This window comes from Mesoplodon bidens, assembly GCF_964165515.1.
Source record: "Mesoplodon bidens genome assembly, chromosome: 15".
Taxonomy (NCBI): Eukaryota; Metazoa; Chordata; class Mammalia; order Artiodactyla; family Ziphiidae; genus Mesoplodon; species Mesoplodon bidens.
This window is the reverse complement of record NC_138171.1, coordinates 30251302-30271395: the sequence shown is the minus strand read 5'-3', so window position 1 is coordinate 30271395 and position 20094 is coordinate 30251302. Positions and strand designations below refer to the sequence as shown.

Below are 20094 nucleotides of genomic sequence, written 5' to 3'. Positions count from 1 at the left end.
GTAATTATTGAAATGAAGGCAGTATGACAAGAGTCACATAAGTAAATGATTAGCGTCTTCTTTTCCTAATCCCACCCTACCTCCCCCCTCCACCTACTCCTGTCAACTCCCATCCTACAGCAATGCAAGGAAAGTGCTACAGCCTAGGCCCCAGTACAGCAACAATTCAGTGCTTTGCACTCCTTTCATAGTCAGACTCACAGAGGCAGGAGAGAGAAGCTTCCACTGCTTTTCTTTTTGATGCTCTTATTTTCTTTTTGACATTTAAATAAAGGTCCAATATTACCTTTTCAGGCCGTAGAATATTATGGGGCATAGAATCTGAAGTTTTTGTATCCTTCCTCTAGCCACCATTTATAACCAGAAATACAAAGATATATAGATTTGATATCATAGACAAGGAGAAACCATATTCTTTGCTTTCCTTCATTTATTATAGTAATCATCCTAAATAAGAAGGCTCCTTGAGAGAAGGAAAACTGCAGAATATGGCTACAGTCCTCACATAAAGGTTTTTAATAAGACTGGGGAAAAACAATTATATAAACGAGGTTACTCAGTCTTGAGGAATGAAGAATCCAGGCTACAAGACATAAAGAAGGAGAAGGAAACAGATTTTAGTGCATCCAATTCTGTTTAGATTTTAATCTTTTAAAACATTAGTATGTCCTCAGTGTTTTAAAGAAATCCATGAGGTGATTTTATACTCACTGTAGGGTGCCAAAAAATTTGGATGCTAATGGCACCTTCTGAAGACGCATCAGGTGCCTGTGTGCCCTGTGCCACATAACACTCCTAAGGACATATGGGATCCCAAACATTAGCCTGATTTCTTGCTAAAGTAGAGCCACACCACATTCACATCCAACTTAAAATCATAAAGAACCTATATAGGGCTTCCCTGGTGTCGCAGTGGTTAAGAATCCGCCTGCCAATGCAGGGGACACGGGTTCGAGCTCTGGTCCAGGAAGATCCCATGTGTCGCGGAGCAACTAAGCCCATGAGCCACAATTACTGAGCCTGCGCTCTAGAGCCCAAGAGCCACAACTACTGAGCCCGTGTGCCACAACTACTGAAGCCTAGAGCCCGTGCTCTGCAATGAGAAGCCACCGCAACGAGAAGCTCCTGCTCGCCGCAGCTAGAGAAGGCCCGCGTGCAGCAATGAAGACTCAACGCAGCCAAAAATAAGATATAAATAAATAAATAAATAAATGTATTTAAAAAGAACCTATATAAACTTGCTGCCAGCGTGGCTGGTCCCCAAGACTCACATTACTCTAAAAGTGGTTTTCTTTTGTTGAATGTTTATCAGGTAAGTCTCCAAAGTTACAAGGTTTCAAAGAGAAGTAAAGGTTCTTTTTTTTTCTTCAGAAAATGTCTGGAATTTATATTAGCTATATAATTTTACAGAGCAAGAGCAATAGTTACAAGCTCTTTTCAAATCAAATCCCTGTCTTGGAGTATTTCTGCCAACATTTTTTTGCTACCCTCCCAGTGGAGAAAACCCCTCTGCTACTGTGAAACTCCGACTGACGGTGACAAATGATCGCTCAGCACCATTCAATGAAAAGGTGGCCCTGGAATTCTTCTGGTTCCCTGTTTGGTTCTTGCTACCTTACACAGGACGGGAAGCCTTGCCTTACGTCCTGGGCACTGGGGTGGGTGTAATTAGGAAAAGATAACTGGGTGTGGGAAAGCCAGGTGTGTTGTTTCCTTTAAATAAAGTTTGCTCCACAGCTGGGGCATCTTCACTTCCTCAAGGCAAAACAGCAGATGAACCCAAAGGGGATCAAGACGATGGACAAGAAGATGCCCAGGAAGGTGAAGGAGTCCTCCAGAACCCCGAGCCTGCAGACAGGGCAGCCTCCAATGACAACGATGGAACTGGCAGGGTGCCGGGTGACATTCTGACTGTGGATGTTGTAGACCCTGGGGTGGTGGGTGGGTAACCCTGTGAGGAGGTAGGGGTAGGGCGGCGGCTGGGAGGGCGCCGTAGCGGTGTGGGTTACGCACAAAGTAGCCCTGGCCGCCCTACAGGTTGTAGGCGGGAGGCTGCTCCTGCAGCAGGGGCTTGCGGTTCATGGTGGGCAGTGCCCACCACGCCCAGTCTGGTTCCCGCTCGCGCCCCAGCTCCCTTTCGGAGTCGGCTCCGGCTCGGACTCACGGGGACTCCCAGACGCCTGGCAGCAGATCTTCCCCAGGGGTGGGTGTGGGGTGAGGAAGTGGGGGTAGAGGAAGATGGCCTGGCCCAAACCTCGAAACCAGGAAGTGGAAGGAAATGAAGGAAATGGAGAGGATGTTTTAGAGTTTTGAAAAGTACAGAGAAATAAGGAGTAACTGCACGGTAGGCCTTGGTGAGGCTCTGAAGCACCAGCAATTATTCTGCACCCAAGCCTGTCACATATGGGAGTGAGGACAGCTGCCTTCAAACCTCATGGCCATGGGCCAGGGCACCAGGAGTAGCAGTCAGTGAATGAAAATCTCTGGACTCAGTTAAGCCCTGAGGTTTCTGCATGTCTCTGAGGGAAGGGGACGGGGCTCTGTGGATACAGGCTGAGAATGAATTTCATCAACTATGGTGGGTATAGGCTGAGCCCAAGCTTACTGTAAAAGTAAGAGAATATGACACTTATTATACTCAACTGCCACAAAACAATTTTTTTAACACTGGTGTTTTGCATCTATATGTACAATCCACAAAGCAGTTACAAATGAATGAATGAATGAATAGGGAAAGATCACTGTTTAATATAGAAGGTTTGAAAAGGGAGAACCTCTAATTTGCCTTTATCTTCTCCACCAAGAACTATCTTCACTGTTACAAGCATTTAAGTCAGGAAGAGGATGGGAAAGGAGAGCTGGCTGCCCTGTGAGGTGAAGTTTTCTAGCTTCAAGGCAGCACTCGTCAGGCTTTAAGAAAACCCAAGGTCTATATGCACATGGCAGAACCTCTGTGGGCTGCTCCCTTGGCCTGCTGAGGCCAGCAGCTCCACCAGGGCTCAGCTCCACCTGGCCAGGGAGCCGTTCCCGACTATGGCCCATCTGCTCCTCAACTCTCCCCAAGAGGCCAGGCTCTGCAGATGCCGAAGACCTGACACTAGGACCAGAGAGGGCTTATAAGTGGTCATGGCTGCCCTCTGGCTCCTGGCTCCTTGCCAATCTTGCCACGTAACTCTGAACACTGCAAGGCCAGGAGAGGACTGATTCCTCCCATAAGAACTTAGGCCTGTTTACAAACAGCTTTCCAGTCTAGGCCTCAGCTGTGCCAAGGATGGAAGATTCTATGACTACTGGCTGAGCATATCCTAACTTGAGTCTAGTGCTGCCACTGCCGTGAGTTTTGCTGTGACACAAAACAACTTTCTTTTTTTTTCTAAACCTAAGTTCTATATGGAACTCTATGTTGAGACCATAGGCCCTGGACTGGATCCTAGTGACCATCACCTAGCCTCACACACCACCCACCTAATGCTGGTTTGTGCAAGCACAGAAACTGTATACCCAAGCTCTGGTCAGAGCCTCAAGACTGGGTAACACTACCAACCTGCTCATTCCTGACATGTAAGCTAACACTCACTGTCTGTCCACTGTCAACCTCTGGGCTCTCTTCCTCAAATTTCCTTCCATTCATTTTCACCACTCTCCAGAATCCCTATTTCATTCTATCATGTTCATCAATAATTTAAAAAACATTAAGAACTACATATACCTGGTTGAAATATCAACAATGATTCCTCCCCACCCCCTCCTTTTTTTTTTTTTTTTGTGGTACATGGGCCTCTCACTGTTGTGGCCTCTCCCATTGCGGAGCACAGGCTCCGGATGCGCAGACCCGGCGGCCATGGCTCATGGGCCCAGCCGCTCCATGGCATGTGGGATCCTCCCAGACCGGGGCACGAACCTGTGTCCCCTGCATCAGCAGGCGGACTCCCAACCACTGCGCCACCAGGGAAGCCCCTCTTTTTCTTTTTAATTAATTAATTAATGACTGCGTTGGGTCTTCGTTGCTGCGCACAGGCTTTCTCTAGTTGTGGTGAGTAAGGGCTACTCTTCGTTGCAGTGCGCGGGCTTCTCATTATGGTGGCTTCTCTTGTTGCGGAACATGGGCTCTAGGCGCGCGGGCTTCAATAGTTGTGGCATGTGGGCTCAGTAGTTGTGGCTCATGGGCTCTAGAGTGCAGGCTCAGTAGTTGTGGCGCACGGGTTTAGCTGCTCCACGGCATGTGGGATCTTCCCGGACCAGGGCTCAAACCCGTGTCCCCTGCAGTAGCAGGCAGATTCTTAACTACTGTACCAAGGAGGGAAGTCCCCCTTCTTCTTCTTAAGGCTTCTCTCCAGAGGCCCTCACCTTTAATTAGATTTCTGTTCAGTTCTTCTGGGGGGTTACCTTTTTATCACTAATAAGTTGGGTTTTGTTTTGTTTCATTTTGTTTTTTGTTACTTCTTGATCTAGCTATTTTAGGCATCACTTACTAACTTCCTACTAGATTAGAAGGTGATTTAGGCCATCACCCCCTCACTCCCCAATCCCCCAGTAGAATTATATCACTATTTTTACTGCCTCTGTTATAATTTCTGTGTTGTTATCCTGAGGGTGATGGTGATGGAAAGATGCCAAAACAGACAGGAAATGGATATAATACCCTTGGATTCAGGGAGAGGATGTGCCTTGCACCCACAAAAGGCTGTAGGAGCAGAAGACAATATAGCCATGCCCACTGGAAAGCAGCTTCCCAAACCTCACAGGCCCATGGGGAGGAGCCCTCAGGCCTCTGATGCACCCCTGCTTGGGGGGTGGGGAGGAGAAGTCAGTAGCTTTCAGGGAAGCTCCCTTTGCCATTTTCACCAGGGTGAAGTATGCTGGGCTGAGGGAGAGGAGGTTTTTCTCCTGCCCTCTGATTGTTCTAAAACTGCCCAACAGTGGCTAGTGACTGTTAAAACTCTAGTACAGTGCTGTGTGCTTCCTGCAAAGGAGAACAGAATGTCAGTTCTGAGATATGTCCCAGCTGGCCTAGGCTGCAGGCCCAGCTGAGGCATATTCTTGCAGCTAGTTTTGGGAGGTTAAATAATATATTTGGACCTTTATTTCTTGTTCAATCATCTGTATTATCCCTAAAAAAAAAATTTTATTGTGGAAAATGTTAAACTTTTTAACAAGTAGAGAGAATAGTATAATGAACCCCATGTGTTTATCACCCAGCTTTAATAATTACAGCTCACGGCCAATCTTATTTTATCCATCCATACTCTACCCATTTCCCCGTGATCATATTATTTTGAAGCAAATCCCAGACTTCCTATCATTTCATTCTTAAGTATTTCAATATAGCCAGTATTCCTTAACTACCCTCTTTGTAAAATTAGGGATGTTTGTGTCCTCATCCTTCCCTTTTCTTCTACTTCTCAACTCTTTTGAGAGTTTGACGAGATTCCAACCTAGAACAATTCAATCTTCTAACACCACACTATGTAGACTGGGACAATAAATTCTTGGTCTCTAACCCCTGCTGGCTCTTCAGCACTGGTCAACAATCATGCTGACAATATCAGAAAAAGGCTGCCATTACCTATATAAAGGTTATAAAAGTTGCCAAAAAACCCAAAGTTCTGATACCGAGAATAAAGCTCTCATCTACAACTATGCATTCATCTAGTGCACATTTATGGAGTGTCTACAGTTGATTAACACTATGCTATGACACAGAGGACACAGAAATATCAAAAAGCCCTTGCCCTTAAGGAAATCTTTGTAGAGTGAAAAACCAGACACGTCTATGACTGCGGAAGCACAGACGAGGAAAAGAAGTTGCTATGGGATATGCCGAAGGGTCATTGGAGGGACCTCTCCCCTGGGTTTCTAAATAAGACTCCCCAACCCAGCCCTGGTCCTTCCAATCCATTTTTGTAACTGCTGCCAGAGGCATCTTTCTAAAACACTGATCTTGGTCACTTCTTGGCTTAAAGCATTTCAATGACTCCCAGTGGTTTTCAGGCTACAGTGCAAATTCCTCAGCTGGAGCCCCAGTCTCTTCATGACAGCTTTAGTCTGCCCTGCTCTCCAGCTCCTTGTTCACAGAACAGGCACTTCAGCTCTGCTAAACTCCTGGTAGTTCTGGAAAGTGACTGGACATGCCCCTTTCCCACCCAGGACACTGAACTCATGTTTCTTAGGGCTCAGCTCTGGTGTTGCCCTGCCTCGTGCAGACTCAGGCACCATAGGGCACTCCCTTCTCCTCCCAGGGTGTCCAGGAGCACGGGGGTACCTCCCAGTATCTGGCATGGCTCCTGCTGTCCCCTCATGGCTGCCTCTGTGTGTCAGAAAGTCAGCTAAGTGAGTGAATGTTAAAGGAAGTCTAGTGGATCCTAGCTATGGAGATCACAGGAGAGAGTTCTACTAGAGAAAGATTTACCCATCCCAGCCATAGGTGGTGTTCATAGATGGTGTGGATGGGACTATCCAGGGAAAAGGGCCCAGAGGAAACCCAAGGGAACAATGGCACTGAACTGAGAAGAAACAGCCAAAGCCACAGCTGAAAAGTATAAGAGAGGAGACTTTTAAGAAGAAGGAATAATAAATAATGATCATGATAAAAACCATGAGGTTGTACAGGAAGTTTAAATGCCATCTGAAACTAAGACAGATTTATACTTTATTTTATTTATTTTCTTTGGCTGCACCATGAGGCATGCAGGATCTTAGTTCCCCGACCAGGGATCGAACCTGCACCCCCTGCGTTGGGAGCGTAGAGTCTTAACCCCTGGACTGCCAGGGAAGTCCCGATTTATACTTTAAGTAGTTTAGTTCTAAATGTATTTCGTGGCTTTATAATTTTTAAATCCTTAAGGTACAGACATCTAATACCAGAAGCTATGTGTATACATTATTATCATAAAATAAATATAAACTTTAGAAGTATATCTGACTATTTATAACAGCTAAAGAGTGAAAACAACCCAAGTATCCATTAACAGATGAATGGATAAACAAAATATGGTTTATCCATACAATAGAATATTATTCAGTTTTAAAAAGGAATGAAGTACTGAAACATACTAAATATGGTTGCACCTTGAAAACTCTATGCTAAGTCAAAGAAGCCAGTCACAAAGGACCACCTATTACATGATTCAATTTATATAAAATGCCCAAAATAGGCAAATCCATAGAGAAAGAAAGTAGACTGGTGGTTGTCAGGGGCTAGAGGAAGGAAGAAATGGGAAGGGACTGCATCTGGGTATGGGGTTTATTTTGGGGGTGATGAAAACATTCTAAAATATTCTGTGAATATATTAAAAACCACTAAATTGTACACTTTAAATGGGTGAATTGTATGGTATGTGACTTATATCTCAATAAAGCTGTTACTAGAAAAAGTACATCTGAGTGAAAACAAACAAGTTTCATACATCCTTTGCTTAGTACCGCAATCCTATTAGCATCCATAAACATAACTCTAGCATCTAAATGAATGCCCAGTCCTCAATATAAATTCTGTGTTGCCTTCACTTGTGAACACTAGCCTCTTACATAAACGAGCAAATGAAACACCCAGCATGGAGAGGACTTTAATATTAGTTCCACATTACAATAACAACCTCTGTTGCAGAGCCTGTAACAAGCCAGAATCCCAGCGCCACCACCCATCTTCCCACCTCACACACAATGTCTACCTGTGCATTCTCTATCTTGAATACCTACCCTCCCAAACTATAACCATGGCTGAAGCCAGGTGAGTCCTGCTGACTCGGGGGAACATCTAGAATCACGTTTTGAAAGCAGAGGCTGAGCGAGGGGCACTCACCCACAAGAGCAACCAACCAGAAACCAGGCACAACGGACCCAACACACCCACCACCCTCTGACACACAGGCCTTTTCAGTCTGGGTGGTTTTTTACAATTTTAAACTGAATCTACAAAGATTTTTATAGTTAGTTGCAAACTCCCTCAGTTAGCATTTGTAGGTTTTGATCTGTTCCTAATTATGGAAAAGAATCCTGGGGTCAGTTCAGAGTGAAAGAACTTGAGTTTACCATTACCATTTTTAAAACACTAATATTTACACGAATTTTTGAGTAGAGAATTAAACTGCCTCAGTTATTTTGCTTTAAAAAATGAGAATCAAAGACAAAAAAGGCTTTTGTCTGCATTGAAAGCCGTACTGAAATTTAACTGCATGACCTACACTGAACCATTTAGACATTTTCCTATTCTCTTCCTTAAATAAGTCTCTACATTTTAACTAAATCTGTATGGTCTCTAAGTGTGTATTTAAAAGCTAACTACACCTAGAAAGACTAAGGCTCTGAGGAATATAAAGCAATACGGAAAGGTGCAGCCCCCTCTGTTGAGAACATGCCCACATCTGCCCAGGAAGATGCAAGCTCAGCCTGCCACACAGAACACACCCAGATACAGTCCCAAGTATAGAGAGAACCAGCATTGATCAGGTTCTTTTGAGAAGACACCAAGAATACATGATGCCAAAGGTCCAGTCACATTGTTCGTGAATACTGCAGCTATTTGTAACAAAGAGCAAAAAGACATATTTTCAACAGAACTTACCTGTTTTTTCAAGGGAAGCCTGGCAAACTAAATGGTGAGCATGCTATCATTTATTTTCGAAAGTGCTCCTGAATGCAGCTTTCATAAGTGGATCTTATTCAAGTGAGTGATCCAGTCCAGGTAAAGAGGACCAAAAAAATCAGGCAGAAAATCATCTCTTTGAGTCTTAAACTTGAAAAAAGTATTTAAAAAAGTAAGTGTGGGGAAGAGATCCCTCCAGAAGGAAATGACCATTTCAGTGACTTTCAGAGGGTGGAGCAACAGGGCAATGGGAGGAAAAAGAAAACTGGAAGTCAGAATTGGCAACAGCAAAGCTATCTCCAGCACAAAAGCCTGTTTATATGCACAGAGCCCTCTTTCCAAATGGGAAAAACGCCAGCAAGGTTTTCACTAAGAATCTTAAAAATAATAATCAGTTTTCAACTATAAGAAACAAAGCTTGAAGTTCAATCGGATTTGGAATATAAGGTATGTCAGTATGAAAACAACCTGAACTTAAAACAAGTCAGTAAATTATATTTACTAGAACCCAAATAAAATATTTTACAATTGTATGTGATCTGTAACTTGGCAGTGTTAGCAGATGTTATCAAATTGAAATTGTACTGACTAGAGCCTAGAGCTCAAATTCCCTGGGGTTAGATTAACAACCTAACCCTGCTAGCCCCACTCCAAATATAGCCAGTGGCAGAGAAAATTCTAATATGGCTCCTAAGATTCCTACTATATTGATGTGCAAATCCTGTATAATCCCCTCCCCTTGAGAGTGGGTGAGTCTGACCTAATCTAATGAACCCTTTGAAAAGAGGGTCAAGAAGAAGTCAGAGAAAGTTGAAGCTTCAGTAGGTCTGTATCTATTTTTGGTCTAAAAATTTTTTCAAATGTTACATAAATGGAATCGTGCAGCATGTACATTTCTAAGATTTTTTTTCCACTCAGCAAAACTTCCTCAGATTCATCCAAGTTGCATCAATAGTTTGTTTCTTCTTATTGCTGAGCATTATTCCATGATATGTATGTAGCACAGCGTGTTTAACCATTCACCTGTTGAGAAATACTTGGGTTGTTTCCAGTTGGGGATATTATGAACGAAGCTGCTAAATACTGCTGTACAGGTGCTATAAACATTGGTATACAGGTGTCTGTATGAACATCAGTTTTCATTTCTCTGGGATAAATGCCCAGGAATACAATTACTGGGTTAAGTATAGTAAGTGCCAAACTACTTTCCAGACTGGCTGTGCCATATTATCAGCAATGTATGCATGATCCAATTTCTCTGCATTCTCTCTAGCATTTGGTGTTAGCACTATTTTAAATTTTAGCCATTTGATAGGTGTGTAGTGATATCTCATTCTCACTGTGGGGTGGTTTTTTTGCCACACCTCGTGGCTTGTGGGATCTCAGTCCCCCGACCAGGGATTGAACCGGGGCCATTGGCAGTGGAAGTGTGGAGTCCTAACCACTGGACCACCAAGGAATTCCCTCTCACTGTGGGTTTTGTTTTTTTTTTAATGAAGATGTTTACGATAGTTTATTTTAGGTTATTTCCAATTTTTCACCAGTTTAAAAAATTGACCAACTCAATGAAACCTTGTGAATACAACATTCTCATTGTGGTTTTCATTTCTTTAATGGCTTTTAATGCTGAACATCTTTCATGTGGTTATCTGCCATGCTTATATCCTCTTCAGTAAAATGCCTCTTCATATCTTTTGTCCATTTTCTAATTGGATTGTTTATTTTTTTAATGTCGAGTTTTGAGAATTCTTTTTATATTCTAGATGCAAGTCCTCTGTCAGAAATATTTTTCCAAATATTTTCTCCCAGTATATAGCTTGTTTTCTTGTTTTTTTCTTTTTTAAATATTTATTTATTTATTTATTTATTTACGGCTGCACTGGGTCTTCGCTGCTGCACGCGGGCTTTCTCTAGTTGCGGCAAGCAGGGGCTACTCTTCATTGCGGTGCGTGGGCTTCTCATTGTGGTGGCTTCTCTTGTTGTGGAGCACGGGCTCTAGGCATGCAGGCTTCAGTAGCTGTGGCACACGGGCGCAGCAGCTGTGACTCACAGGCTCTAGAGCACAGGTTCAGTAGTTGTGGTGCATGGGCTTAGCTGCTCCGCGGCATGTGGGATCTTCCTTGACCAGGGCACGAACCTGTGTCCCCTGCATTAGCAGGCAGCTTCTTAACCAATGCATCACCAGGGAAGCCCTACATCTTGTTTTTTTCATCCTCTTACCAGGGTCTTTCACAGAGCAAAAGCTTTTGATTTTGATGTGGGCAATTTATTAATTTTTTCCCACAGGTCATGTTTTTGTTGTCAAATCTGAAAATCTTCTGCCTAGCTTTAGGATATGAAGATTTTCTCCTATTTTTTCCTATTTTTTTCCTAAAAGTTTTATAGTTTTGCATTTTACATTTAAACCTGTGATCCACATTGAATTAATTTTTGTGTAGGATGTGAGGTTTAGGTCAAAGTTCATTTACTTGCCTATGGTTGTCCAATTGTTCTAGCATTATTTGTTGAAAAAGCTATCCTTCCACTGAATTGATTGCACCTCTGTCAAAAAACAGTTGGATGTTTTTATGTGGTTCTATTTCTGGGTTCCTACTTCTGTTCCATTGATCTATGTGTCTATCTCTCCAACAATAATCACAATGTCTTGATTACCGTAGCTTAATAGGAAGTCTTATTAATATTTCATATAGCGATTCTTCCCACTTTATTCCTCTTTTCAAAACTGTTATAGCTATTCTAGAATCTTTGCTTTTTATATAAATACTAGAATCAGCTTGTCATTGTCTAAAAAAAGTCTTTTTACAAAAAATTTTATTTTATTTTTTTATACAGCAGGTTCTTATTAGTCATCAATTTTATACACATCAGTGTATACATGTCAATCCCAATCGCCCAATTTATCACACACACACACCGCGGCTTTCCCCCCTTGGTGTCCATACATTTGTTCTCTACATCTGTGTCTCAATTTCTGCCCTGCAAACCGGTTCATCTGTACCATTTTCCTAGGTTCCACATATATGCGTTAATAGACGATATTTGTTTTTCTCTTTCTGAATAACTTTGCTCTGTATGACAGTCTCTAGACCCATCCACGTCTCTACAAATGACCCAATTTCTTTCTTTTTTATGGCTGAGTAATATTCCATTGTATATATGTACCACATCTTCTTTATCCATTCGTCTGTCGATGGGCATTTAGGTTGCTTCCATGACCTGGCTATTGTAAATAGTGCTGCAATGAACATTGGGGTGCATGTGTCTTTTTGAATTGTGGTTTTCTCTGGGTATGTGCCCAGTAGTGGAATTGCTGGGTCATATGGTAATTCTATTTTTAGTTTTTTAAGGAACCTCCATACTGTTCTCCATAGTGGCTTTATCAATTTACATTCCCACCAACAGTGCAAGAGGGTTCCCTTTTCTCCACACCCTCTCCAGCGTTTGTTGTTTGTAGATTTTCTGATGATGCCCATTCTAACTGGTGTGAGGTGATACTTCGTTGTAGTTTTGATTTGCATTTCTCTAATAATTAGTGATGTTCAGCAGCTTTTCTTGTGCTTCTTGGCCATCTGTATGTCTTCTTTGGAGAAATGTCTATTTAGGTCTTCTGCCCATTTTTGGACTGGGTTGTTTGTTTTTTTAATATTGAGCTGCATGAGCTGTTTATATATTTTGGACATTAATCCTCTGTCCACTGATTCATTTGCAAATATTTTCTCCCATTCTGAGGGTTGTCTTTTCCTCTTGTTTATGGTTTCCTTTGCTGTGCAAAAGCTTTTAAGTTTCATTAGGTCCCATTTGTTTATTTTTGTTTTTATTTCAATTACTCTAGGAGGTGGATCAAAAAAGATCTTGCTGTGATTTATGTCAAAGAGTGTTCTTCCTATGTTTTCCTCTAAGAGTTTTATAGTGTCCAGTCTTACATTTAGGTCTCTAATCCATTTTGAGTTTATTTTTGTGTGTGGTGTTAGGGAGTGTTCTAATTTCATTCATTTACATGTAGCTGTCCAGTTTTCCCAGCACCACTTGTTGAAGAGACTGTCTTTTCTCCATTGTATATCCTTGCCTCCTTTGTCATAGATTAGTTGACCATAGGTGTGTGGGTTTAACTCTGGGCTTTCCATCTTGTTCCATTGATCTATGTTTCTGTTTTTGTGCCAGTACCATATTGTCTTGATTACTGTAGGTGTGTAGTATAGTCTGAAGTCAGGGAGTCTGATTCCTCCACCTCCAGTTTTTTCCCTCAACACTGCTTTGGCGGGCTCCCCTGGTGGCTGCAGTGGTTGAGAGTCCGCCTGCCGATGCAGGGGACACGGGTTCATGCCCCGGTCTGGGAAGATCCCACATGCCACGGAGCGGCTGGGCCCGTGAGCGATGGCCGCTGAACCTGCGCGTCCGGAGCCTGTGCTCCACAACGGGAGGGGCCACAACAGTGAGAGGCCCACGTACCCCCCCCCACCACACACACACACTGCTTTGGCTAGTTGGGGGCTTTTGTGTCTCCACACAAATTTTAAGATTTTTTTGTTCTAGCTCCAAAAAAAATGCCATTGGTAATTTGATAGGGATTGCACTGAATCTGTAGATTGCTTTGGGTAGTATAGTCATTTTCACAAAATTAATTCTTCCAATCCAAGAACATGGTATATCTCTCCATCTGTTGGTATCATCTTTAATTTCTTTCATCAGTGTCTTATAGTTTTCTGCATATAGGTCTTTTGTCTCCCTAGGTAGGTTTATTCCTAGGTATTTTATTCTTTTTGTTGCAGTGGTAAATGGGAGTGTTTCCTTAATTTCTCTTTCAGATTTTCCATCATTAGTGTATAGGAATGCAAGAGATTTCTGTGCATTAATTTTGTATCCTGCAACATTACCAAATTCATTGATTACCTCTAGTAGTTTTCTGGTGTCATCTTTAGGATTCTCTATGTATAGTATCATGTCATCTGCAAAGAGTGACAGTTTTACTTCTTCTTTTCCAATTTAGTATTCCTTTTATTTCTTTTTCTTCTCTGATTGCCGTGGCTAGGACTTCCAAAACTATGTTGAATAACAGCGGTGAGAGTGGACATCCTTGTCTTGTTCCTGATCTTAGAGGAAATGCTTTCAGTTTTTCACCATTGAGAATGATGTTTGCTGTGGGTTTGTCATATATGGCCTTTGCTATGTTGAGGTAGGTTCCCTCTATGCCCACTTTCTGGAGAGTTTTTTACCATAAATCAGTGTTGCATTTTGTCAAAAGCTTTCTCTGCATCTATTGAGATGATCGTAAGGTTTTTATTCTTCAATTTGCTAATATGGCGTATCACATTGATTGATTTGCGTATATTGAAGAATCCTTGCATCCCTGGGATAAATCCCACTTGGTCATGGTGTATGATCCTTTTAATGTGTTGTTGGATTCTGTTTGCTAGTATTTTGTTGAGGATTTTTGCACCTATATTCATCAGTGATATTGGTCTGTAATTTTCTCTTTTTGTAGTATCTTTGTCTGGTTTTGGTATCAAGGTGATGGTGGCCTCATAGAATTGAGTTTGGGAGTGTTCCTTCCTCTGAAATTGTTTGGAAGAATTTGAGAAGGATGGGTTTTAGTTCTTCTTTAAATGTTTGACAGAATTTACCTGTGAAGCCATCTGGTCCTGGACTTCTGTTTGTTGGAAAATATTTAATCACAGTTTCAATTTCATTACTTGTGATTGGTCTGTTCATATTTTCTATTTCTTCCTGGTTCAGTCTTGGAAGGTTATACCTTTCTAAGAATTTGTCCATTGCTTCCAGGTTGTCCATTTTATTGGCATAGAGTTGCTGGTAGTTGTCTCTTAGGATGCTTTGTATTTCTGCAGTGTCTGTTGTAACTTCTCCTTTTTCATTTCTAATTTTATTGATTTGAGTCCTCTTTTTCTTGATGAGTCTTGCTAATGGTTTATCAATTTTGTTTATCTTCTCAAAGAACCAGCTTTTAGTTTTATTGATCTTTGCTATTGTTTTCTTTGTTTCTATTTCATTTATTTCTGCTCTGATCTTTATGATTTCTTTCCTTCTGCTAACTTTGGGTTTTGTTTGTTCTTCTTTCTCTAATTCCTTTAGGTGTAAGGTTAGATTGTTTATTTGAGATTTTTGTTTCTTGAGGTAGGCTTGCATAGCTATAAACTTCCCTCTTAGAACTGCTTTTGCCACATCCCATAGGTTTTGGATTGTCGTGTTTTCATTGTCATTTGTCTCTAGGTGTTTTTTGATTTCCTGTTTGATTTCTTCAGTGATCTCTTGGTTATTTAGTAACTTATTGTTTAGCCTCCGTGTGTTTGTGACTTTTACGTTTTTTCCCCTGTAATTCATTTCTAATCTCATAGTGTTGTGGTCAGAAAAGATGCTTGATATGATTTCAATTTTCTTAAATTTACTGAGGCTTGATTTGTGACCCAAGATGTGATCTATCCTGGAGAATGTTCCATGTGCACTTGAGAAGAAAGTGTAATCTGCTGTTTTTGGATGGAAGGTCCTATAAATATCAATTAAATCTATCTGGTCTATTGTGTCATTTAAAGCTTCTGTTTCCTTATTTATTTTCATTTTGGATGATCTGTCCATTGGTGCAAGTGAGGTGTTAAAGTCCCCCACTATTATTGTGTTACTGTCGATTTCCTCTTTTAGAGCTGTTAGCAGTTGCCTTATGTATTGAGGTGCTCCTATGTTGGGTGCATATATATTTATAATTGTTATATCTTCTTCTTGGATTGATCCCTTGATCATTATGTAGTGTCCTTCCTTGTCTCTTGTAACATTCTTTAATTTAAAGTCTATTTTATCTGATATGGGTATTGCTACTCCAGCTTTCTTTTGATTTGCATTTGCATGCAATATGTTTTTCCATCCCCTCACTTTCAGTCTGAATGTGTCCCTAGGTCTGAAGTGGGTCTCTTGTAGATAGCATATATATGGGTCTTGCTTTTGTATCCATTCAGCAAGGCTGTGTCTTTTGGTTGGAGCATTTAATCCATTCACGTTTAAGGTAATTATCGATATGTATGTTCCTATTACCATTTTCTTAACTGCTTTGGGTTTGTTTTTGTAGGTGCTTTTCTTTTCTTGTGTTTCCCACTTAGAGAAGTTCCTTTAGCATTTGTTGTAGAGCTGGTTTGGTGGTGCTGAATTCTCTTAGCTTCTGCTTGTCTGTAAAGCTTTTGATTTCTCCATCGAATCTGAATGAGATCCTTGCCGGTTAGAGTAATCTTGGTTGAAGGTTCTTCCCTTTCATCACTTTAAGTATATCATGCCACTCTCTTCTGGTTTGTAGAGTTTCTGCTGAGAAATCAGCTGTTAACCTTATGGGAGTTCCCTTGTATTTTATTTGTCGTTTTTCCCCTGCTGCTTTCAATAATTTTTCTTTGTCTTTAATTTTTGCCAATTTGATTACTATGTGTCTCGGTTTGTTTCTCCTTGGGTTTATCCTGTATGGGACTCGCTGCACTTCCTGGACTTGGGTGGCTATTTCCCTTCCCATGTTAGGGAAGATTTCGACTATAATCTCTTCAAATATTTTCTTGGGTCCTTTCTCTCTCTCTTTTCCTTCTGGGACTCCTATAATGTGAATGTTGTTGTGTTTAATGTTGTCCCAGGGGTCTCTTAGGCTGTCTTCATTTCTTTTCATTCTTTTTTCTTTATTCTGTTCTGCAGCAGTGATTTCCACCATTCTGTCTTCCAGGTCACTTATCTGTTCTTCTGCCTCAGTTATGCTGCTATTGATTCCTTCTAGTGTAGTTTTCATTTCATTTATTGTGTTGTTCATCTCTGTTTGTTTGTTTTTTAATTCTTCTAGGTCTTTGTTAAACATTTCTTGCATCTTCTCGATCTTTGCCTCCATTCTTTTTCCGAGGTCCTGGATCATCTTCACTATCATTATTCTGAATTCTTTTTCTGGAAGGTTGCCTATCTCCACTTCATTTAGTTGTTTATCTGGGCTTTTATCTTGTTCCTTCATCTGGTACATAGCCCTCTGCCTTTTCATCTTGTCTTTCTGTGAATGTGATTTTTGTTCCACAGGCTGCAGGATTGTAGTACTTCTTGCTTTTGCTGTCTGCCCTCTGGTCTATTTTTTTAAAGTTTAAAAAATTGGGGGGAAGCAGCCGCATAGCACAGGGAGATCAGCTCGGTGCTTTGTGACCGCCTGGAGGGGTGGGATAGGGAGGGTGGGAGGGAGACGCAAAAGGGAGGGGATATGGGAACATATGTATATGTATAACTGATTTAATTTAAAAAAAATTGGGGTAAATATATATTAAGATAAAATTTACCATTTTAACCATTTTTAAGTATATGATTCAATACACTTAAGCACAGATGCTGCCAAGATTAGAAAAGAGGACAGTGTGAACAACTTTGTGTCAATGCATTTGAAAACCTATGAAATAAATTAACATCTAGAAAAAATTATCTTAAATAATGCAAATAGAGAGGGAATATCCAAAACATCCCATAACTATTAAAGAAGTTGAATCAGCAGTTAAAAAAGAAAACAAAACTCCACAAATAAAACACCAGAATCAAATGATTTTACAAGAGGGATCTATCAAGTATGCAAGGTTCATATAATTCTAATCTTATATAACCTCTTCCAAAAATGAGAAAGAGAGATAACTCCTCAATTTATAAATAAAGGTTAGTTTAACTTTGATATAAAAACCATAAAAAAGACAGGAAAGGAAAATTACCGGACTTTCTCACTCATGAGATAGATACAAAATTCTAACCAAAATATTAGCAAACTGAGTCCAGCAACAGATAAAGTAAAAAATCATATATCATGCCAAGTCAGGTTTATTCCAGGAATGCAAATTATTTCCAGGGTCCTGGCTTATGCAATAGGACAAATGGTGGTGACATTCACTAGAAAGGAAGCAGAGGGTTTGGGGCTAAGATCAGAAGAATGACTCCCTGAGTACAGGGAGCCTGTGAATGGCCAGGTAGAGATGCCAAGAACACTGGTCTGGAGTTCAAGTGTAAGCAGGGCTGAAGACAGAGTACTGAGAATCACAAGTACAGAAGTAGTACAATAAGTCTTATAAGTGGGATAAAGACAGAGGAGAACCATGGCCTGAATCTCAGACAACCTCAGTGTTTAAGGAAGAAGATTCCTTAAAAAGACAGGCCAGAGAATCAGGGAAAGGACCAGGAAGGCAGGAAAGATACTGACTCATATCATGCAATGAGAAGGAGAAGGGGACTAAAGAATTCAGTCACTGGAGTCCACCGTGGCAGGCTTCAGGATGTGGTGAAGGAGGAAGGCAGACTGTTGCGGGCTGATGGGTGAATGGATAAGAGGAAACAAACAGGGAGTATGGTCAATGCTTACAAGAAGGCTAGCTGGGAAGGGAAGCAGAGAGTGTGCAAGAACAAAGGAAGAAGCAGATTAGAGGATAAACAAATCTGTGGACCATCTGAATAGAAAAAGAGGGTGGTGAGAAAAAAATACAACACAGAGCCTGTCCTCCACATTCCAGAAAGGAAAAGAGTGACTGACTGTTCTTTAGTTACAGTCCCCAGGCATGAACACATACCCACCAGAACCAGATTTCAAGCCCATCCCAAATGATCAGTGGCGACTTGCTTCACTTGATCACACTACTGAAAGTTGGCAAGCAGCCAGAGCCCCAGTCTAGTGACCACTCTTCCACGGCTAAAGGTGAACCAGTTGTTCCAAAGTCCACCCTTAGACACAGATGTAGAGAACAAACATATGGACACCAAGGGGGGGAAAAGGGTGGTGGTGGTGGTGGGACGGATTGGGAGATTGGGATTGACATATATACACTAATATGTATAAAATAGATAACTAATAAGAACCTGCTGTATAAAAAATAAATTAAATTAAACAAACAAACAAACAAACAAACAGAAGTCCACCCTTCCCGGAACTCCACACCTTTACCCAAAATGAAGGGGGTTAAAGCAGAAAGTATTGAAGCAAGGCCTCAAAAACATAATGGCAGATATTATAAAGAGCACAAATGGGGCCATGGGCCAAGCCTGGATAAGAGGGAGTGCACTGGTCCCCTGGGAACAGAGAAAAGGGGCAGGTTGATAGCAGCAGTGGCTGCAGCAGGTAACATGAACCCTTAGACCTATGCTTCCAGGTCACATGTACAAAGAATCTGAGTCGTGGAGAGGCTACAGGAATTGTACAAGAGCAAGTCAGGACTCAAACCTGCATCTGTCTTGACTATAAGGCCTAAACCCTTAAGGCGACCTTATACTGTCCCCCACTGTGTCTCCATTACCCTCCATCCTATGCTCCTTTAACACCTGATAGCATTTTGGGGATCTTCTCATATGGCACTTTCCATACGCCAGCTTTCACTGGTTATGTGTGTTTGCTTCATTTATATACACCTTACTCATTCCAGAATTGAAGCTCTTTGTGTAGCTCTACAGGCTTTTTAGTGACAAGTCCTTAATGAAGAAATAAATACAGTTGTAATTACCAAATCTGTTATATATCAACTTGCTTTCAAAAGTGCTTACAGGGACTTCCCTGGTGGCACAGATTCGTTAAGAATCCGCCTGCCAATGCAGGGGACACGGGTTCGATCCCTGGTCCAGGAAGATCCCATATGCCGCAGAGCAACAAGGCCCATGCACCACAACTACTGAGCCTGCGCTCTAGAGCCCACAAGCCACAACTACTGAGCCCACGTGCCACAACTACTGAAGCCCATGCACCTAGACCCTGTGCCCCACAACGAGAAGCCACCGCAGTGAGAAGCACCGCAACAAAGAGTAGCCCTCGCTTGCTGCAACTAGAGAAAGCCCGTGTGCAGCAACAAATACCCAACTCAGCCAAAAATAAATAAATAAAAATAAATTTATTTTAAAAAGTGCTTATAAATTTCCTTCATAAGTGATTTAAGGCAGCCCCACTACAATCTTCTTTTATGGTATGTGCTCAGCACTCCTTTACCACAGATATTACAAAGGCAAAACAATATTAATATTGTACATTTCATTTACCGCAAGTTACAGATTAGTGAATTTAGTTTCGCTATAGACATTTCACCATCTTTGCAAGTATGAGACTAAAAAGCACTTCTTACCTGAATTTTGATGGGCCAGGTGAAATTACTGACATAAACAAAGAAAGTGATATTTGGGTGGTTGCGAAAATCAAACTTCTCATTAGAGAAACTATCTTTGTACTCCTTAATGTTTGTTTTTGAAACAACAGGCATCTCTTCTCCAGCCTGGGTTCCAGCTGTTAGGAAGAAAAGAATGAAATAATAATAAATAATAATAAATAATAATTTTGGGGACCGCATCTGCCCTCACTAATAATAATGATAATAGTTAGCATTTATTAAACACTATGTTCCAGAAATGGCCTTTAAGAGCTCAATCTCATTTAATTCTAACAACTATTAACCTCATTTACACATCAGAAAACTCAGGTTCAGGAAAAATAAGTAACTTGGCTCAGGTCACATAGCCAGGAAGTAGAGTTGGGATTTGAAGCTGGGAGG

At 41.3% G+C, this 20094-nt stretch overlaps 1 protein-coding gene and 1 pseudogene across 4 annotated transcripts in view; both read right to left on the bottom strand.

The window, feature by feature from the left end:
• The window catches only part of ATRN (attractin), a 161753-nt gene that overhangs the window by 34744 nt on the left and 106915 nt on the right, over window positions 1-20094 (bottom strand). For all 3 annotated transcript variants that reach the window (XM_081255495.1, XM_081255493.1, XM_081255494.1), the window contains exon 24: window positions 19672-19829. In XM_081255495.1, coding sequence (XP_081111621.1) covers window positions 19672-19829 — 158 coding nt within the window. The remainder of the gene's footprint in view (window positions 1-19671; window positions 19830-20094) is intronic.
• On the bottom strand, window positions 1716-2279 carry LOC308629038 (membrane protein BRI3-like; annotated as a pseudogene). The gene has a single exon. The product of its transcript is annotated as a membrane protein BRI3-like (transcript).